This window comes from Procambarus clarkii, chromosome 26, assembly GCF_040958095.1.
Source record: "Procambarus clarkii isolate CNS0578487 chromosome 26, FALCON_Pclarkii_2.0, whole genome shotgun sequence".
NCBI classification, from domain to species: Eukaryota; Metazoa; Arthropoda; class Malacostraca; order Decapoda; family Cambaridae; genus Procambarus; species Procambarus clarkii.
This window is the reverse complement of record NC_091175.1, coordinates 7,674,577-7,697,575: the sequence shown is the minus strand read 5'-3', so window position 1 is coordinate 7,697,575 and position 22,999 is coordinate 7,674,577. Positions and strand designations below refer to the sequence as shown.

Below are 22,999 nucleotides of genomic sequence, written 5' to 3'. Positions count from 1 at the left end.
CATTTGTAATATCAATGGTAGAAGAACTCTCGAAATCAACAGGTCAAACGTATTATACGCCTAAATCGACAATGTTCCCCAAACAACTTGGCAAAGTTCACAATAATCCCGTCCGAGAGCAGACAATAATCCCGTCCAAGCAGACAATAATCCCGTCCGAGAGCAGACAATAATCCCGTCCGAGAGCAGACGCGTAGTATCCTAACTTTCAACGGTACAACATTTGAGAATATTTACATTGTCTGGGGGCGCAGGCTCATGGTCACTCACCAGTTTCGCGCAGTTGACCGTGGGAGAGCAGTCATCGCCCACACCCAGTCGTGTAAATGTTCCGGGAACCCACTAGGGATACCTAGTTAAGATGCGGTCTCGGGTAACCGGTAATCCACTGTGGTTGTCTCAAGCAACTGGGTCACCCGTAGGGTGACTTTAAGCGCCGTTCTAGACAGTTGCTCGTCTCGTCACCTTTGATATTATATTTATCTGAGGAAAGTGACGACATATTAGCATCCTGTGCCACAACTGGTGAGGAAAGTGACGACGTATTGTCGTCTTGGAGCACCGTTGGTGAGGAAATGAAGTAACAGCGTCTACTGTCTTAACGTCCACGACGGGTTATGTTGACGGTGTCTTGAGGAGTTCGCCGCGCCGTCTGCCACCTGTCCTGTCTTGGGTCTGACGTCACGCCACAGAACATGGTTCAATCCATTCTATAATTAATTTACAATTCAAGACTTTGGTGAGGCCGTCTTGTGGCGAGGCTGTGACGCCATATGACCTGGAGCGACGCCATATGACCTGGAGCGACGCCATATGACCTGGAGCGACGCTCCAGGTCATATGGCGCTTTGTTATTCGTCAAAAACAACACTCAAAATGAATAAAAATTGGCTTCATAATGTTTACTGAGATGCCGTATATCAGTTAAATATTATATACTTTGCTAAATCTAATTGCGAGGTGGAACTGGCAGTGGCGATTGGTAGAACTTGAAAGAAAAATAAAAGAAAAACTCTACAAGACATGGTCAAGTACGGGACAAGGACTGTTATCCCCAGACAGAGCAAGTAATGTACATTATGCGGGACATGGAAGAGTTTTGGTTACCTATACAAGGCTTGTAAAAATATTTTGACAAATATAGAGAGATGGCGGGTGACTCGCGGTTAATCCCAGACATTACACCATCTTGTGGAAGAGACTAAGACAGCTCGCCTAACAGTTTGGTAGTGATTCGTGACATCATTCAAGTGGACAGATGGGATGAGAGGGTTTAATGTGAACCATGTAAATAAAATATTTTTAGATTTAAACACTTGAGAAAGGCTGGTTAGAAATGGGCAGAACAAGTTATTGGGTGTAATTAAAAAGGCCACTCGACCTTACTTTGTGATGGTACGGGAATCACAGTCCCCCGTGGCCAGGCCTCCCGGTTGGTGGTCTGGTCTTGTAAATCAGTTGTTATTAACACATTTAGGTACATGTTCATTTGTGCAGCTGCCCTAGACTATATGAAGGGGAGTACAGTGTGTCAAAAGCTAGCTATGTGATGGAAAAATCCCCACCACAGGGGGTTAGGTGCCGCTGCTCGCAGTCTACGTAGAAATCACATACAAGATGAAACATTGCTGGAGAGACACAAGAGTTAGAAAGGTTGTGTCGCACAGTAGACGCCTTGCGTGGAGCAGTAGGCTTTCTGTACTTTGACTTAGTTTTGGGTTCTTACTTGCAGTTATATTATTAAATATGGCTTTGAAATACACCCCCGTTCTCAGTTTTTCCCGTATGGTTCTTAGAGATCCTTCAGAGTGGGTGAGGCCACTCCAGACCGACAACCAGAGTGCAACTCTCCATCAGTCTCCTGAGACTGATGGATGCCTACCAGGGACCCACACTGACAGACTTCGTCCCCCCAACACGACCTTCACTAACGGCTGTCTGTCCTCCTTCTTGCCCTACAGTATGCATCGGGACGACGGGCCGCATGTCGGTGCCCTCCAACCGGGACCACCACTACCGCAACCTCCGGGACCGCTTCATCAACTGCACCTACGTGGACGGTAACCTGGAGCTCACCTGGCTCCAGGACGAGAACCTGGACCTCTCCTTCCTGCAGTACATCCGCGAGGTGAGTGAGCCTTCTTGTGGGTGCTGACGTCTGGTGTTGATGTTGACTGCAGGAGTTAATAGAGACCGTCTCCTAGTGATGATTGACACTATATATATAATTGAGATGCCGTATATCAGTTAAATATTATATATTTTGCTAAATCTAATTGCGAAATGGAAATGGAAAATCTTGTTATTCGTCTGTGAATTCGTGTATGTCCCTCTACCTCCCGCACATGTAGTAAAGCCACGACTATAGCGTGAGGTGTGATGGTCTCCCCTACAGGTGACCGGGTACCTGCTCATCTCCCACGTGGACGTGAAGAAGATCGTGCTGCCCTCTCTACAGATCATCCGAGGCCGGACGCTCTTCAAGGTGTCCGTCAACGACGAGAGCTTCGCCCTCCTCGTCACACTCTCCAAGATGCACACCCTGGAGATGCCTGCTCTCAGGGGTACGTGTGTTCCCCTGGTTGGGGAGATGGGGGAGGTGTGTTCCCCTGGTTGGGGTGATGGGGGAGGTGTGTACCTCTTACACACTGGCTAGGGTGATGGGGGAAGGTGTGTACCTCTTGCCCACTGGTTGGGGAGATGGGGAAGGTGTGTACCTCTTGCCCACTGGCTGGGGTGATGGGGGAAGGTGTGTACCTCTTGCACACTGGCTAGGGTGATGGGGGAAGGTGTGTACCTCTTGCCCACTGGCTGGGGTGATGGGGGAAGGTGTGTACCTCTTGCACACTGGCTAGGGTGATGGGGGAAGGTGTGTACCTCTTGCCCACTGGCTGGGGTGATGGGGGAAGGTGTGTACCTCTTGCTCACTGGTTGGGGAGATGGGGGGGGGACTGGGGAAGGGATACACCCATCACACATTCCCAAACACAGTCAGACAGCAGGGAGGGAGGAAGACAAGGTGGGAAAATTGAGCGTAGTGGGATTATTGTTGCTGTTGTTGTCAAGGATGACCCGCTATATTAGGCGGGTGGAATCTTAACAGCGCAAGTTGGCTCTCCAGTCTATATTTATCTTTTGATATTTGTGTGTGTATGTGTTTATATGTATGTATGTATGTATGTGTGTGTTTATATGAAAGTGTGTGTGTGTTTATATGGATGTGTCTTCTGTCTTTCATTACACAACCTCCCAGAGATAATCGTGACACACGCCCAACTTTCTCCGTCACGCCCACGCCCTCCCTCCCTCCCTCCCTCCTTCCCCTGCCCCTCACTACTTCTCATCCTTCCCTTCCACCTTGTCCAACACTACCTCGCTAGTTGCACTTCCTCTCCTGCCCCCTTTACTCCCCCTTCTCCTGTATCCCCTTCGCTGCCTCTCTTCTCTATTTCACATCTACCTTAATCCTCACGATTTCTCCTCGTCCTTCACCTTCTTAGTTCTTCCATTCTTTGTGTTTAAATCATGTTTTCCCACGTTCTTATTTTCCCCCACACACACGTCTGGTACGGTTGTAGACGTGTGTGTGTGTGTGTGTGTGTGTGTGTGTGTGTGTGTGTGTGTGTGTGTGTGTGTGTGTGTGTGTGTGTGTGTGTGTGTGTGTGTGTGTGTGTTGGTAGCTAGTGCATGGCTTCCTTCCCAATGGCTACTTATCGTACAAGACATTGTGAGTGGAGGAAGTCTAGCGTCTTCCACTTGTTCACTAAGCAGTGTTTCTTATTTCCCTGTGACTAATCTGGAATAGTTCCCGCCCGCGTCCTCTTGCCTTTCCCCTGATTATGATGTCTGTGCAGTTTTTGTCCGCTATGTCAGTTCCTTGAAGAATTTTTTATGTTGTGATCATGTTACTTCTGTCCCGTCTCTATAGCCCTAGTAATATCAAGCCTCTTAAGCTTTTTTTTTATAGAAGAACTCTTTTTAACGTAAAACCAATCATGATCAAATAACATTGAAAAGCAATCATTTAACCTGATCATTGATCAATTAAATTATTAACATATAACTTGAAGAACATTACTCTTTGCCTCCTGTTGGGTAGATATTCTTTTACCCAGTTCAACGCCATTCCCGTTCCTCTTATTTGCTATTCAAGGTAGTACAAAAAGCCTACTGTGTGGTACTGTGCCGATGACTTTCTGGGTGTTCTGGAAAATGCAGTCAGCTCATCGTCCTCTTTCCCGCTTGGATGTCGTCTAATGCATTAACTCCACCTTCGTTCATTCTTATATTTAATTTGACAGTGTGGATAGAAGTCATTTCTACTTAGTTTACTTCACTACATTTTCTTAAGTCTTATGCTGAAGGACTATTTTCTCATATTTCTATGGCTCATCTGTACTTCTTGTCTTACTGTTCTGTTGGTATTTATTGTAAACATTTTCTCATTTTTAATCCTTTCTCCCTAAGAATTTTGTTTATTTTGGCATCGTTAGGTCTAGTTCCTTTAGCGTTTTTCCATGCCGTATTCAGCGTGGTTTTGGAACGAGTTTAGCTGCAAACTTCTGCCTTTCCCAGTTTCCTTTGTGGGTTTTTGAGGTGAGAACTCCACACCGGGTCTGCTGACTTCAGGTCCGACTTAACAAAAGTTGTGTACTGTAGAGGGGTGCGAGTCCGTGTTTTTTCAAACAACTTGTGTGCATAGTGATGATCGTATCTGTTGCCAGCATACTGATAAGTGTGCTCCATACGTAGCACCCACACTTGTAGCTAGCTCCACGTACCTGTCGAACACAGCGTTCTTGTAGCCCTGGGGCCTCTCCGGTGAGCGACCGTTTCACCACACTGACGACTACTTTATGTTTCAGATATCCTGCAGGGGAGTGTTGGGGTGATCAACAACTACAACCTGTGCCACATGGAGACCATCGTCTGGAAGGAGATAATGTCTGACGCCAGCGCCCAGTACATGTTCGTATACAACTTCACGGAGCCGCAGAGGACGTGTCACTGCGACAAGGCATGCAAGAAGGGTTGCTGGGGTGAAGGGGAACACAACTGCCAAAAGTTTAGCAAGTTGACGTGCTCGCCCCAGTGCAGCCAGGGGCGCTGCTATGGTCCGGGCCCTCGAGACTGCTGTCATCTTTTCTGCGCTGGCGGCTGCACTGGGCCCACCCAGCGGGACTGTCTGGTGAGCAATATTACCCTCTGGGCACAGCGTCATGCTAGGATAAAGTTCCGATAGACAGGCATACTCTCCCACCCACTCATACACAGCCTCTACCCAGATAGCCATGCCTCCATAGCTGTAGCTATGCCTCCATATCACATGTATAAGACTGACTAGTATGGAAGCTCCTAATCAAATAAGGAAGATAACAGGCTGTACCACGAGACATTTGTCATACTGGACGGTGTACACAGGGTGTATGTTATCCCCACTCCCCACACTAAGTGAGAATCAGTCTGAAAGGACTACTGTGAAAACAGCTGCTGTTAAGACTACCGAGTTATCCTTGGACAACCAAGGTTAACTAATATTTTACTTGGGACCAAAGACCATTTGATGTCCATAAATCCTTATAATCTTATGTTATCTTTAAGTAATCAGGTTCTGCAGAATGATAGGTACTTCATATGGCCGTCTACCTCACCCCCCATCTTTCTCAGGCAGTATTACCAAGATGACTACCATATAAATGAGGCCTCAGAGCTCATTGTACATAATACATTCACACTACCGTCCATACTCAGCCTCTGAACTATCTATAGCACACCTCCACAGTCCAGCATCCAACGCATCCCTGGATAATGACTCCTGACGAATCTTCTAGCGTTGCAATAAGCTCATGCGGTGGTGGTTCCTAGGGGTTCTGCACTTGTCCTTTCAAGCGACAACAGTTTACTGGAATCACTAGTTCACACAATTTACAGCCGGGCTTCATATTTAGAGCCAGATATATCCACGGCCGCACTCGGACTGTGTGCTGGTGAATCTCAACAAAAGGCTGCTGGATTTACAATGTATTTGTAGAATATTGTCAAACGTGAATAATGTCAATTTTGTTGTACTTAAGTCAGCTTGACTATATTCGAAGGTGTGGCTCTGAAAGGCGCCTCAATCACTATCAATATAAGCAGTAAACATTCCGTAAAGCTAATTAACAATAAAACCTGACAATAAACCCACAATATAATGATAATCTATACTTGAGAAATAATTGTAACTTACGGATGTTATCCTGTCAGTCGGCTGCCAGACGTATTATTAATCTTAATTCCCGTTATCGTAATGGCTTGGCTCTTTCTTCTGATAATTCCCCTATCTTCCCGTTATTGGTGGTGGTGATGTTTTAGATTCACCAACTCGGAACCAAAAGTTCCAAGTAGCACGGGCTATGGTGAGCCCGTAGTGTACTTACCTGGCACAGGAGCGGGGCAAGTAGCACGGGCTATGGTGAGCCCGTAGTGGACTTACCTGGCACAGGAGCGGGGCGGTGACTCTTATATATTGGTGATAGGAAGCCTGCATTTACATACTTTAGGCTTCTATCTAGGTCCCCCATTTCCAAGGTCTGACTAGAGGCATTAGGTGAAAGGAAACGTGCCCAACCATTCCTATCACGCATGGGAATCGAACCTGGGATCCCCGATTGTGAGTCATAGAAAATAAAACCCGAGCCAAAGTAAAATTACCACGTCATGGTGACGTCACAGCCTTGTGCCTGCCATATATAAAATAAAACAAAATGTTATCTTAGTTTGGCAAACAAACGTCGACGTTTTCGGGTTGGGGAGTAGAAGAACATTCAGAACCCCATCCATGCACAAACATCTGTGTGTGATGTACAAACATCATTTGGAGATGGAATATAGATAACGGTCTTAACACTGATATAACATACTTAAAACAGCAGTGATCGTGCCATTCCACAAAGGAGGAAGACCACAAGGCAGGTGAAAAAAAATATTGGCTAATAGCACACATCATAACAATCATAACATAACAATAATAACATCACACAATATAACAATCTTTGAAAGATTGGTGAGAGAAACCAAGTACAGGCGAGAGAAATACTTATTAATTCACAGTTTAAAAATAATAGCGGGACTGGTTCCAAATCAGCACAAGGAAATATCACCTCACCAGATCAGGTTATGGTAAAAAATGCAAAATACCCACTGTTAAAAAGTAGAGGTGCAATAGGTACGTTAAGAGAGACATCTATCGACATCAAGACTTTTCAAAAGAAAACTAGATCAGACTACAAGAAGCTGCATCTAACAGCCTGGTTGACCAGACCACCAACCAGGAGACCTGGTCATAGACCGGGCTCCAGGGACATTGATTCTTGGAACTAACACTGTAGGTAAACCTGGTTTTGGTGGGTAGTGGTCACCAGCACTTAGTGTTGGAGTCTTGAGATGGTCACCAGCACCTGGTGTTTGAAGGAGGGCACGTGTGTGTGTGTATAGGGGGGGGGGGGGGTACGGTCCACCATTGCTGGTCCTCTTGTCTGAGTGGTTGATTGCCAGGTGTAAGTTAACTGCCAGCCCCAAGTGTCGATGGAAAAAACCCACAAGAGGCGTATCCAGAATCAGGATGTCTTAAAAGCTCATTTGAATATGAATAGAATCAGACTGACCACTTGCCAATTAGGCAGGGCAGTCTCCACCTGCTGTCCTGTGGCAGGCAGACCAGTTAGCTCGTGCGCACATACACACACACACACTAACTCACTCACTCCCCACCACTACTCACGTCGCTGGAAGACACAAGAACTCGGGGAGACATGATCACCACATACAAAATTCTCATGGGAATAGACAGGGGTAGACAAGGATGGATTATTTAACACGGGTGGTACACACACAAGGAGACATAGGTGGAAGCCGAGTACCCAAATGAGCCACAGAGACATTAGAAAAAAACCTTTTCAGTGTCAGATTATTAGCCTCATAATGGTCAATCGGTCAACAATCAGACAATGTATCTGACTGGAAGAATGTTACTAGCAGAGTACCACAGGGTTCTGTTCTTGCACTAGTAATGATCAAGTAACCTTGATAATTCTCTCTTCCCACACAGTATTCAAGTTCAAGCTAGTTTATTGAGATAATAAAATACATCTCAAAATAATAGAGTAGCTATTTACCCTCAACTATATAGTATTTCTACCCCTCAACTGTTTAAGGTGCTAGTGTTATTGTCATTGCCTCTCCTCCCCACACCAGTGTTATATATTGCATTTTCCATCACCACATATCAGTATTGCATTATTGCCTCTTGCATTGCCTCCCCACACCAGTGTTTCTGTATAATTGCCTCTTGTATTGTGGCATCCACTAAACCTCTTCTCCTTTCACCAGGCCTGCGGCAACTTTTATGATGACGGGGAATGCAAGCTCGAGTGTCCACCGATGCAACGCTATAACACCATCACATACTCATGGGAGACAAACCCTAATGGCAAGTATGCTTATGGGGCCACTTGTGTGAAGAACTGCCCAGAACACCTGCTGAAGGACAATGGAGCCTGTGTCAGATCCTGTCCAAAGGGAAAGAAGGCTGTGGATGGCGAGTGTGTGCCTTGCAGTGGGCCATGTCCCAAGACCTGCCCAGGAGATAAGTTTATAAATGCTGGAAATATCGATACTTTCAAAGGGTGTACAATTTTTGATGGCTCCCTCACCATCATGGATCACTCCTTTGATGGGTACCAGAACGTGTTTCCTAATTATACTTTTGGGGAGAAGTACCCGAGGATGCACCCATCAAAGCTGGAGGTGCTCAGCACACTCAAGGAAGTGACAGGTTATATCAACATTCAGGCAACACATCCAGAGTTTACTAATCTCTCCTTCTTGAGGAACTTGGAGGTGATTGGTGGTCGGGTCCTAACAGAATATTTCTCCTCTCTATATATCATCAAAACGTCACTTAAGAGTCTTAATCTTAGGTCATTAAATAGAATTCGGTCTGGGAAAGTTTGTATTCTGGAAAATAAAGAACTATGTTTTATAGAGAAGATAAACTGGAAAAAATTCATCGGTAATGGGGACGACACTAAGGCAAACTCACTGACACTGTTGCAGAACAATGCAGACAGTGAGCAATGTATGGCTGAGGGCTTGGTGTGTCACAACGAGTGTAGTGATGAGGGATGCTGGGGTACCGGTGAAAATGAGTGCCTGTCGTGTAGAAACTTCAAGTTAGGTGAACGATGCCTTAACAACTGTAACATTTCTGGAATTTACCAGATCGATAAAAAAGTATGTGGTTTCTGTCACGAAGAATGTGCCAGTAGTTGTCATGGACCAGATTCCAGCCACTGCAACCAATGCGAGAATGTGAAAGATGGACCGTACTGTGTGGAGAGATGCCCAGATACCAAATATAATGATAACGGTGAGTGTAGGTTATGTCATGAAAACTGTGTTGGTGGGTGTAATGGTCCTGAAAATACCATAGGAAAACATGGGTGTACATCATGCAAGAAAGCTGTGATCAATGGGGACCTGGAGGTGCAATACTGTCTGTCTGAAAATGAATCCTGCCCTAATGGGTATTTCTCTGAGTGGGTGGTGCATCAGGAAACTGGAGACCTGAGAAGACTAGCAGGGAAGACCATCTGTCGACGCTGTCACCCGCGCTGCAAAAACTGCACAGCCTATGGCTTCCACATTAGTGTATGCCATGAGTGTGTGAGCTACAGGAGGGGAGAGCACTGTGAGGACGAGTGTCCCCAAGACCACTATGCTGATGAAAAGCTCCACGAGTGCTTCAAGGTAAGTTATTCCTTTCTTTTTAAATTTATTTCATGCCTTGAAAGACATTATTACTATATAAGTTTTAACAATAATAAAATTCTAGCACAATTGGCCATCTTTCCTGTTCCTGCTCTGTGTCTATAATTTAATTTGTGTGTGCACCAATTCATAAGGTTTTAAGTAAATTCTCTCATTAATCATTTAATTTCCTCCTCCATAAACACAGTGCTCATCAGAATGTTCCAATGGGTGTTCTGGGCCGCTGGAGTCAGAGTGCCAGACGTGTCGCAACTACAGGATCTACCTGGATGGGGAGCCTGGTATGAACAACACAAAGTTCACCTGCACTGCTTTCTGCCCATCTGAACTGCCTTACAAGATCTTTCCAGAAGATGCCTCTGATCCTTACTGTGGCAAGGACCCACTGCCACTCCCAATGTAAGTTGTTCATTTATTTAAGGAAATGCAATTTTAATTGTCATAAGAATAAGTAAACAAAATAAGAAAGTGTAAAAGTGGCCAACTTTAGCAACTATTGGTTCATTTTGAGTTCTTTATTCAATGTCAGTTCAGATTTAGATATTTTATTAAAAGTAGTTTTAAAAAGAAACTAAATACATGTAGATAAAACCATATGTGGTTGTACTGTATCTGCATTTATTCATCTGTATCCATTTAGGTTTTGGTGGTTCAGAAATAATTAAATTTAAATATATTTAATAAAATACTGTAATTAGGGAAACAAAAAGTACGAAAATAAGTATAGTACTATGTATATATTAATAAAAAATATCATCTTGTTATATTATTTGAGAATATAGCAAATTATTTATCAATTTTGTAAACAAATGACAGCACATACTATAACTGACCAAACATACAAGTCAGTAATACATAAGCACAGGACATAATGAGCTACATTACTGACAGGGACGACGAGAGCATCCCAGCTATCTTGGGAGGGACTCTTGGCTGTGTGTTTCTGCTGTGCACCTTCCTGGCAGTATTCTGCTACTTGTGGTGGCAGCGCAACAAAACCAAAGAGGCGGCACTCAAGATGACTATGACCATGATGCCCTATGACGACAATGAGCCCCTCAAGCCCACCAACATAAAACCAAATTTGGCTAAACTGCGAATCGTGAAGGAGGCTGAGCTGCGCAAGGGTGGAATTCTGGGCTATGGTGCTTTTGGGACTGTGTATAAGGGTGTCTGGGTTCCAGAGGGAGAAAATGTCAAGATTCCTGTGGCTATCAAGGTTTTGCGAGAAGGTATGTTAGTGAATAGTTTTGAGCATGATTTATGATGTGTACTTGCATTTGCATGCATTAATTGAATTAAGCTGTACATTAAGGATTAATTCTATAGGGGGTTTCACAGCTGAAAATTGTATGAATTAGAAACTAATGAATTTGAACTGATTAACAGCTTGATTTAAAGTGTTTGAACATAAAATACTTTACTGTATTTAAAACTTGTTTGCATAAAGGAAGAATGTGTAAACCTTGCATAATTGCAACTATTTCGAGGTTATTAGAAGACTAACCAAACATTAGATATGGTAAATTGATCTCGAGTTCATAACCATCTTGAATATTTTCTTCTTAAAAATTAAATAGAACATTTATAATTGGTCAGTAGCTTGACTAATAGTGTTTATAATCTCAGAATCAGAAACTTCCTTCCGTATAACAAAGTTCAGTTTGATAGCACCAACTAGTGGCTAGTGTTTGTATTTTATTATTCACATTTTTTATTAATATACTCCATGCAGTATTTGAGAAAATTATAGCACAGGTGTTTCATAATATAAGCCAATGTCTCCATTCATATGCTTTCTTAAAAGTAAAGACAAAGATAACTAAATAAACTATGAAGAACAACATGACCAGGAGTTGATGTTAAAACAGTGGATTGTAAATAAGGTACAGTACTGCCGGTCAGTAACCTGAACCAATTACTGCACTAGTATTTTGTATTTAATTTTGTTTTGACAAGAATTATTACCCAAGCTACAATTTTTTTTAATATGGTCTTAATCATGAAGAGTACTTGTGTTTACATTTTGAGTAGAATATAGTTTGTATTTTTTGTGTGACTAGTTACCATTTTAAGTTATTCTTGTCTAATATTGGGCATGCTTAAATTTTCTGGAATACCGTGGAGATTGTTCCATTATTTTGTACTCAAGCTTTAGCAATCATACTTTTACCTTTAATGAAATGGAGCAAAAAAAAAAAAAACTGTTGGACAAGCTTACAAGAGTTTATAGGACATCTTCGGTGGGGTTTTTTAATCCATAAAAGTAGGCCTACCATCTGTATTTTTTTATTGACAAGTTTGCCAAATTTCTGCATTTAATTTTGTTATACTGTATATGCTGTATTTATAATTTTAATAAATGCAAGACACTGTTTATAATAAATAATGTGCATCTGGCTGATGTATTTATCAGCCAGATGCACAGATGATTGAGAGATACGGTAATGCCAAATATTATTACAGTACTGTATACACATTCTGAGACTCCCAAATGTTATGACAAAGATGTTCTTTCACTTACACATCCAGGAACTGGAACTAATGTTAACAAGGAGATTCTGGAAGAAGCGTACATCATGGCTTCTGTGGACCATCCAAACCTTCTCCAGCTTCTGGCTGTGTGCATGACCACTCAGATTATGCTGGTCACACAGCTCATGCCCCTTGGCTGCCTCTTGGATTATGTCCGCAATAACAAAGACAAGGTAAGCTGGTTAGATTTAGTGACTAGTGATCGTCATTACTAATATTGCCATACATACCACATCATGGAGTGGGAATGTTTCTCGGAAAAATTAGGAAAGTGTTGTACGGAACAGAGTTTTATAGATTATTCAAAAAATACCATGAAACAAAATAGTCATTTCATTGTAATTTTGATAGAATAATAATAATGAAGCAACTTCATTTTAATTTTATACTTATTATTATGCAAACAGTAGTACATCAGCCATGTCATAGGTTGGGTATAATGTACATTACTCTACATTATGTAAATTGGCTGATAAATGCCAAGTCATTTACTCTTACTGCCAGTTTTCCTCTTTTGTTTACATAAATGCCACATTTTCTCACACACACCATGTTTTCTTCTACCCAGTCTTGCAATTTACACTAACTTTTAGAAAATAACAAATTTAACTATTTTTACACAATGCCAGTTACTGTCCTGTCCGAAGACCAAAGACTATACACATAATAGTATACTGTACTGTAAAGTACTTTTTATTTGCTTATTTTATAGGAAAATGAAAACTTTAAAATCTTAAAATATAAATGTTTCTCATTTAAGATTGGATCCAAACCGCTCTTAAATTGGTGTACCCAAATTGCACGTGGAATGGCATATCTTGAAGACCGGCGTCTTGTGCATCGTGACCTTGCAGCAAGAAATGTCTTAGTACAGACTCCAAATTGTGTTAAAATCACTGACTTTGGTTTAGCCAAACTTTTGGACTACAATGAAGACGAGTACAAAGCAGCTGGAGGAAAGATGCCCATCAAGTGGTTAGCCCTTGAATGTATACAGCATAGAATCTTCACACACAAGTCTGATGTTTGGGCTTTTGGTAAGTCATCTTATACAATAAAGTATTGTGATATGTATTTATATATGCACTGAGGGATAAAACAATATCTGTTTGTCTGTTTTAACCATTTTTTTCTTTGTACAGGTGTGACAGTATGGGAGATATTAGCATATGGTGGGAGGCCCTATGAAGATATCCCTGCACGAGAAGTACCTGACCTTTTAGAAAAAGGCGAACGTTTACCCCAGCCAGCTATATGCACAATTGATGTCTACATGCTCATGATTCGCTGCTGGATGTTGGATGCTGAAAGTCGCCCGAGCTTTCGTGAGCTGGCTGAGGAATTTGCCAAGATGGCAAGAGACCCTGGCCGATTCCTGGTGATACCAGGAGATAAACTGATGCGGTTGCCATCTTATACGCCACAAGATGAAAGAGAATTGATCCGCTCATTGTCATCAGCCATCGAGGGTGAAGGCATTGTGATGGCTGCAGAAGAATATTTACAACCTAAGTATGGCAGTGGAAGTGTAGGTGTGACAGGTACTACCACCACCTCCTCAACTTCAACTTCTGACCCCACAACTCCAGTCAAGAAGACTGCAGGAGGGTATACCTTGGGTGTTGGTGCAGAATATATATCAGGAAGAGCAGAATCTCCCCAGAACCGTCATAATCTACAGAGAGAGAGGAAATATGCACATTTAGAGGCTGGAGCCGTAGGATCTCCAGGACAGAGGCCACGAGGCGATTCTCTTACTTCACGCTACTGCTCCGATCCGCTCAAGATGCTAGGTAAAGGTGTGTCTCTAGTGCACCTTGGCGCCACATGCTTTTGTTATTTGTTGCACCACTTAACTTATTGTTCTTTGCATTGCTGACCTTGTAGTACAGTACTTAAGTGTGTGTTAAAAATCAGCTAAGTCAAGTCTTGAAAGTCAGTGCCAGGTTTAAAATTGATAAGGTTTACATTGTATCTGCACAAGGTTTACTATTGGGAGACAGAATAACCACTTACAATGTTAATGATGATTAAGAGAACTAATATATTTGCTGTATGTTCACTGGAGAATTAGAGGGTGCTCGGTGATGGTATGTTTGGTGGAGTATTAGAGGATGCACATTGATGGTACATTTGGGCGAGTATTAGAGGGTACTCATTGATGATATGTTTGGTCGAGTATTAGAGGGTACTCATTGATGTTATGTTTGGTCGAGTATTAGAGGGTGCTCATTGATGGTACATTTGGTCGAGTATTAGAGGGTACTCATTGATGGTATGTTTGGTACAGTATTAGAGGGTGCTCATTGATGGTACATTTGGCCGAGTATTAGATGGTGCTCATTGATGGTATGTTTGATGGAGTATTAGAGGGTGCTTGCTCATTGATGGCAAGTTTGGTGGAGTATTAGAGGGTACTCAATGATGGCATGTTTGGTGGAGTATTATAGGGTGCTCATTGATGGTATGTTTGATTGAGTACTAGAGGGTACACAGAGATAAGTTTGTTTAATAATTTATCTGAGGGTGCTTGTTAAAAATAGTTTTCTTCATGTTTTTTTATAATGAAAATTTTATAAGTAAACATATGAGTGCAGTTACTTGCATAAAATGACTTGGCAACGTTCAGCTGACTTTTATGGCTAATTATTTAGATATTTATGCTAGCATGTTATAGTTAAACAAATTTCGATACCTAATAATTCTAAGTAGAATATGCATCCTTTGTTCTGAAGCTTAATGAAGTAGCTTGAGAGTACTTTAGTAACCGTTTGTTTGCGTGTACATCTTATTACTTCAGTTGGCACTGACCTGCCTTCACTTGTGTTGCTCCAACTACATCTGCTCTTGCACTTCTTCTTCTGTTAATGGTAGTTAATATTTATGATTTTGAAATGCATTTTTGAGCTAGCAAAATCTTATCCAAGTATTGTTCTGTGGTTTGCATGATTGTAAACACAAGTAAAAGAAACCTAGGTTGCTGAAATAAACACACTCACACACACACACACACACACACACACACACACCAGCATAACTTTAAAACACTCTTGTTTGATATTATGCATTCCCCCTTACACTGCCAACTGCTATAGTTTCATTGAGTCAGTGTTTTAATAATGCATGTGGGGTGGGGGGCCTAGGGGGAACATGCCTTTAATTGAAGTGTGTTGCAGATGTTGGTGATGATGATTGCTTTAATGGTCATGGACCACCCCAATCAGCGCCCAGCTACGGGTGGGTTGGGGATCTCCGGCTTGATCTCCCTGTTGATGAGGACGACTACTTGATGCCATCACCCCAACCATCAGGTTTAGCCACAGTGGGTCCTTCACATCAACATTATATGGACCTAATGGCTGATGCTCCAGGTAAGTTTATTTAGTAATAGGGATTTTGGGGTACATTTGGAATTAGTGCAGCACTATTGATTACCAAAAATTTTGGCTGCCATTTGCTTCATATTACTGTACAATGAAAAAATTCACCTAAAAGTAAGTAATTAAATAAGACTTGAAAAATAAACACTTACTCCCACTGTTTCATCATGATTATTAATGTTACATGTCTTAAACATTTGGCTAGATTTTGTACATTTTTATTAGCCTCTTAAAACTTTCGCTCGCTGAAGACGTTCTCAACATCATTAAAACAATACTGTACATACAGTTTGCGTGATGACGCAAACGGTGTCATGCTTAAAGTTTTGCTTAGTCTTATTATTAAGCATAAACGTTGTAAGTGAAAGAGTTTGACATTGGGTTGCATGCTCACCGGCAATGCTCGGCCTATTTTCCGGTGCAATCTGGGTCGCCCACCGGGACAGTGATAGTGTTAATACAGTATATCAAGTTAATGTTCATTAGGCAGCTGTTTCAACTAGGTCGTCACTAGGCGGGAGACATTGGTACTGAAGCACGCCACATACTCAGTCGGCCCATAGGTGTATCAACAAACTTAAGCACCGAGGCAAACCTCGAGTACAGAGTAAAAAAATTTTCGAAGAAATTGAGCTCAAGAACTGAAAAATTTGAAAACCGAGGTTCCACTATATATATAATTAGTTTTTGATAATTACTTGCAATAATTAGTTAAGCAGGGTATTAGAAATTGCTCTTGTAATCAGCTTAATTACTACCATAAGCTTTGGCTGTATTTTTTCTTGTACTCTACTCTGAAATCGTCTACACAGAAACACACAAATTCACCATTATAGTATTATTATGATTAGGGTGATGTACGGCCTAAATGATGTAGGTTAGAGGGTTCAGTGGTGCTGAAAAAGAGTGAAGGGAAAATGGATGGGCATTTAGTATTCAATAAAATTGCCATGAGACATAATGGGGGAAAGTGACTGTCTCCCTGGATCATTCAATGCACATTTGATTTATTTTTCATATACAGTATATTGTATTCTTGTTTATCATAGTCTAACGAGTGCTATAAAAGTGAATTAACTTACCAAGTTGTGTTTAATATTGCAGATGGACGCAGAAATGATCACAACCAGATCCGTGGATTTAAGGGACCCAATGGAACAGCTGGTCAGCAGTGGGTGGGCATGGACAATCCTGAATATCACATGATGAATGCACGTGCTCAGATGTATGCTGGACGCCGCATACACCCTCAGCAGACTGTAGGAGTGCCAGTACTAGAGCCAGGACGTTTCAGTAGCTATGGTGGTAGTAGTGGACACAGCAGTGTCAGCAGCAATGGTCATACTCAGCATCATCCTCCACAAGAGATGCCCCATGAATATTATAATGAGCTCTCGCCTCACTCGCCTCACACTCTGGCAGCACGTAGTGAAACTACAGTCTGAATGTTCAGAAAACCTCATTCTTTGTCTCGCCCAGTGCAAGATTTAATGAAAAGAAAGTTCAAAAACATTGGATTGGTTAGTGATGAGTGCTCGTATGTGAATTTAACCGGAACTTTCAAACCTTCTTTGCCGAGTCTGTGTCTACAAGATGCAACACAAATAGCCTTGACTATAGTGAAGTGTGGTATGTACCGGTACAACTTGTGTCGTAATGGATATTTATAAGGGTTAGAGGAATTAAAGAGTGTGGGGGACATTTTTGGAAATGCTCTTGTAAAACAACTGTGGTTATACAAAATGATATGACTTGTGGAACACTGAAAACATAAGGTTATACAGTTTAACAATTATACTCCAATATTGCACTCTTAATATGTGATATACAAAGATGCCAATTTTTTAATTCATATAATGGACATCTGGGTATTGTGGCTAACAATACTCTTTCTGATTAGTGTTGGGGTAGTTGACTCAATAATTATTGATGAATCGGACTGGCTGTAACTAGTCCGTTTGCAAGAGCTCCAAAAAGCTCACCTTTTCTGTGATTTTAAATATAGTTTTACATCTTGACCATTTTGCAAGTGTTGCAATAGAATTAATTTAAAATGAAACCTTCTGGCGAATATGAACTGGGGAAAGTTTATAATTACAGTAGTGTTAATATCAACAGATAATATCCTTTGAAAATGGTGACCCAAGATATTGTTGACTTCATTATATTTAACATCAATTTTAGTGATGATGTGGAATTGCCATCGATAGTGACTTAAGGTGTGACATCCATCTTCAAATAGGAATAGGCTCTTCATTAGTCTTATAAGGTGCCCAAGAACTAGGCCTAACGAGTACAACATAATGGTCAATAGTCAATTCCTAAGTGCTGGCTAAACATTTTTAGCTGTATATTTTGTTAATGTAGAATTGAAATATGAAATCATGATCCTTGTTTTGCAAACATTTAAGATTTTTTAATGAGATGTATATTAATCTCTCTAGATTGATATTTTTAGTCATTTTATCACTATTTAAAATCAAACTTTTGAATAAGGAAATGTATTCATATTAGATTCAAGTTATACACTAGTTTCTCATGGTAACATCAATGTTCCACATTTCTGCAAACCACTCATTGATAAATTAGAATTTGTTATAACAATGCTGCTTGCTTTTCCAGGTGTTATATGATTCATAATATGAAATAATCATAAGTATTGGTTAGTAAGAAGAGTGCATGTTAACCAAATCACAAATCATTGAGCTGGAGATGCAGACATGCATAATGCTGGAGACGCTACTATTTCGTAGTGGTTGAATGAAGGTGAAGGGGAGAGACTAATGTGTGCAAGTGTATTAAAAGACAAATTTTCAAATATAATCTACATCCTTTCTCAAGGTGCTGTGTATAACATTGTATAAAGTACCTTGAGAAAGGATGTAGGTTACATCCAAAAATTGTGTTTTTAATACATGTGTGCATATATTGGGGGTCTCCTTCATCTTTATATATAATGTTTCTATGCATTAGGACTTGACTCTTGATGCTCAAAGACAAAATAAATATACAATGCTTCATTCCTCACTCATGCCATCATCTCAACCTTTTTAGTCATCTCACAACTTTGTAAAACAAAACAAAAATATGTGATTGATTTTGTCAACCTGATTCTTTGTCAGTACTGCACAGTACAAGATATTTTTCTGATGTACCGCAAATAGTACATTGAAATGCTCTTCAAGGGTAATGGTCACTAGTTCCATATGTAGTATTGACCACTCTTAGTTGCCAAGTTTATCCCTGGTCACTTTAAAAATGTGTACTGGAACTGCTGAAATCAACTGCGTTCAAGATGATAGGTTTTACAAGTGCCAAAAGTTTAGTATTTCTACTCTGCCATCTTATTATAAGGCAGACCAAGCAGTTGCCATTTTAATGTTTGCCTCTGCATTATTGCACAGATGGTTTATTTTGAAAACCAAAGGAATGGGTTTTAAAGTCAGTGGAAAAAGTTCTTCAAAATCTTCAGTAAACCTGAATCTGTGTTTGAAAATATTTAGATGTTAAGCCTATTATTCATAAATGATAAATATTTTATATTTACTTTTTGTAATTAAGCAGTTTTGCGGTTTTACTCCTTGCATTTTTCATTCGCACAATGCATTGGTGTTGGTACCTTAAGTAAACAGTGTATAATTCAATATATACTATTATATTTACTTTTGAGACAACACCTAGAATATAGTACAAATCAGTTCTTCTGTTACCCATTCCAGTTCCTGTGCTTGGTCTGTCACATTGCACAAATATGAATAAAGATCATTCTTGACAGCTCGTGCAATATTCTCAGTGCGTAAATATTGCTGTCACTTTTGCTTAATTTCATTGAAATTCTTGGTAGCTTCAAGCTTATGAGAATAAAAAACATTGTTTGGTTTGACAATGGTATTAAAGAAGTCTGTTGTCTATCAGTTTTTCTGTTCTGTGTACAGTGTTTATTTGAATTTGTAAGATTTTAAAATTGATGTGCATGTGTGGACATATGGGTTTCTTGTGAGTTACATTTTAATAAAATTCTAGCTTAATATAATAACTTTCAGAACTAAATTTAGGGCAATAGTCATGTATTTCTGATAAGTGATTTGCCATACAGTATACTATACTTCCAAAATCAATTTCCTTGGTTTATTTTGACGGTTAACATGTTTACTAATTTGAATGAGATAATCCATAGTTAAATAAAATCAGTTCTTAGTTCTGTACATCATTTTTATTTCATAGCAGGGACATTAATATTATGCTCTAAACACACACACACAAAACGTCTGTTTCTGTGAGACTTCCTCTCACTCACATACTAACATTCATTCATTCTCTCTCTCACTTTTTCAAAGAGATAACTATACACTCGTACACAAATTAGACACAGCAGTCAGCAAGGGAGATGCACAACCTCTAACTAAATCTTTTTTCCACCCATCATAATCCACTGCATATAAATGTACAATATTGTATAATATATATAATTTGTTGGCCAAATACAGATGTCTCAAAAAGTAGTCATTCATATATTGCAGACTTTTTGAGTCATCTGTGCATTCTGTGCATTCTTAACTTCTCAGTCAGGGACCTGTAAATGTTTTGTATAAAGATAAAATGCATGATGAATAAATTTGAACCGAGATATTTTATAAATGACCCAATTTATTTTTGCATGATGAACAAAATAAATAAAGAGTTCAGATTTTAGTCATGCATTATTGTATTGTGGGATGAATTTATTGCCATGGTTCTGGAGCAAGACAAAGATGGATTCAGTTAAAAGAATACAAGTCACAATACCATGACTGAAATCTATGCACAACCACTCAAGCTGGTGGGCTTTTGTGCACTAGATTCAGTTATACTGTAGTTGTGTCCCACCCATTGGTACAAAATGAAATGTCCAATAAGGAGGTGTTAAGTATGATTGGTAAAGTGGCAGTTTTGAAATAATCAAAATTTCCATTAAGTGACTTGTCAAAATCCACATTATTGATCAATAACTCTATCTTCTATTTCTTATATATTATTGTAAATAATGGGCTGTAAATTGTTTATATTTTTAGAGCAGATTTTATCATTTGTCCTATTTGAATACAGTAAGTTTTGTACTTAATGGGATTATGTACTTACATATTCAACTTAATTCTTCCTTGCTTGGTAGAAATCAATCATAAATGTGGAGTAGCCAGTGTGGTAAGCCTGTGATGCAATTGACACAAGGCTCTCTATCATACTTAAGATATTAGAGAGGAAATCTAAAGTGTATTATGGCTTCTGACCTGGTTACATGCAGCTGTAGCCATCAAGAGTTGATATGGTTGTGGACTGATATCTAACACATAGGCAAGAAAAATGTATCTATACCACAAATTTTGCAATAAAAGGTCATTTTGATTTTGTTTTTCATTATCAGAAAATGCTCTAGATACTACTGAAACAATGAACCTTTATTATTAAGTGTGTGCAGTTTATTTTCCGACCTCAAGCAGTAGCAATAAATACCTGGCAACAACTGCGACTGCCGTCTCTCCACACCTGGCCCACTCCTACACTGTATTCACAGTGCTCTGCAACAACCTCTGCTTCATTCCCAAATGCCTGTTAAACAGAGAATATACATTATGGTATTGTTGCTATGCTTATCCATATATCTAGTTACTCATCAAGAGATTGTTGATGAACTGTTGTTCACTTCACTCATAAAGAGAAACTACAGTGGTGAGCAAGAGTTGAACTCAGATACCCAACCAATCTCCTAGCCACACTAAGTGTACATATCACAACACACACACAATACTGAATGTCCCTGCCTGAATGTAAGCCTGTGGCCACCACACCACTATATATATTCTAGTAAGCAATGATCTACACTTAAATGTCCATTCATGGATGTCAGCCATCAAGCTCATATTATACTTAGAAACTGCCTACTACTTTTGTTTATTTTAAGACAAATCTAACCAAATAGACCTTGAAATAAACAGTATAAACATTAGGAAATCAAAGTCTGGCAAGCTTGTTTAGCATGTATTAGGTCTAACACTGATGATACAAAGTTCTGTACAGGCTTTTCCCTCAGTGAACTAAGACAGTGATGAACACTCAATAGTGGAGAGTCTTTCGTAATATAGAAAACTAGAAATACAATTTATATAATGGAATGCAACTAGGCTAAGGATATTCAATAAACAATATCAATAAATTTTGATATTGTTAACTGGCATCCAATCCAGATTCTTGTGACCGACAGAACAGGAAGAGGCTGGCTGCTTCATAATACCCTGGTGGCACCATGTTTATATTGAAACATACAGCTACGTACTGATTTAGATAGAGAGAACTGACAAATCAAACCTACATACTAAATGTGGTAATACTACACATGTGTACAGTACCACATGTGGATTTGGAATACTACACATGTATGCCATTGAAGCAAGATAATGGATTTAGAGGAAACTCAAATAATTTTTTATACGAAACCAAAAGAGATTTCAAAAGGGAAAAAGAGAGAGAATGTATGGATCTGGTTGAAAGACCCACATGCATGCCATAATCACAGATACAAATACACATCCACAACAAAGCTACAACTATGACAGGCAACAGCCCTACAACAATCAACACTGGTCAGAACAAACTTGATATATCCACTCATAATGGACCTGTCAGAAAAGTCTCCCAGTTAAACTACCCAAAATAGAGTAACCTCATTCATCTTTGCCAACACACAAGGACTAAAAACAAGAGCAAAAAAAACAAAGTACAGGTACTGTTCATAAATGGCCTCCTCACTGAGTCAAATGCAGTATTTGAACCTTTCACAGAAACCCATGCAGGGGGAATTCTTGGACAGTGAGATCTGGATACCAGGATATAATCTATGCAGGTGTGATAGGGTAAATAGGTCACATGGAGGAGTGGATCTGCATATTAGGAAAGGCCTTGTATGCTCGGAGCTCCTTAACTCTACAAATAAGGTGGTAGAGGCACTGGGAGTAAAATAGATAAAATAAACTTAGTTATTATTCTAATACTGTATACTTATCACCAGAGGCAATGGCTGAGGAATTCACAGAACAGATAAACAAAATAGAGAATAGCCTTGATAATTTGGCAAACCCAATACCTGATATTATTTTTCTAGGTGACTTCAACCTGCCTAGTCTAAGATGGAGAAGAGCAAACAATAATATTATACCGGGAAAACTATCTGGACATAACCAGCCACAGTTTAGAGAACTACTTAGATTCTGTGACAAATTTTCACTCAACCAGCAGATACC

General features: G+C 40.2%; 1 protein-coding gene across 7 annotated transcripts in view; it reads left to right on the top strand.

Moving 5' to 3' along the window:
- Nucleotides 1–21,107, top strand: part of Egfr (epidermal growth factor receptor) — a 329,685-nt gene extending 308,578 nt beyond the window's left edge. For 5 of the 7 annotated variants that reach the window (XM_045740023.2, XM_069331831.1, XM_069331830.1 and 2 more), the window contains 11 exons: nucleotides 1,962–2,128; nucleotides 2,396–2,564; nucleotides 4,866–5,188; nucleotides 8,371–9,789; nucleotides 9,998–10,209; nucleotides 10,702–11,042; nucleotides 12,343–12,518; nucleotides 13,106–13,382; nucleotides 13,488–14,144; nucleotides 15,522–15,716; nucleotides 16,830–21,107. In XM_045740023.2, coding sequence (XP_045595979.1) covers nucleotides 1,962–2,128; nucleotides 2,396–2,564; nucleotides 4,866–5,188; nucleotides 8,371–9,789; nucleotides 9,998–10,209; nucleotides 10,702–11,042; nucleotides 12,343–12,518; nucleotides 13,106–13,382; nucleotides 13,488–14,144; nucleotides 15,522–15,716; nucleotides 16,830–17,170 — 4,277 coding nt within the window. In that variant the 3' untranslated portion in view covers nucleotides 17,171–21,107. The remainder of the gene's footprint in view (nucleotides 1–1,961; nucleotides 2,129–2,395; nucleotides 2,565–4,865; nucleotides 5,189–8,370; nucleotides 9,790–9,997; nucleotides 10,210–10,701; nucleotides 11,043–12,342; nucleotides 12,519–13,105; nucleotides 13,383–13,487; nucleotides 14,145–15,521; nucleotides 15,717–16,829) is intronic. The other 2 variants (XM_045740024.2, XM_069331829.1) reach the window with 1 other exon arrangement.
- Nucleotides 21,108–22,999: the final 1,892 nt, after the last annotated feature.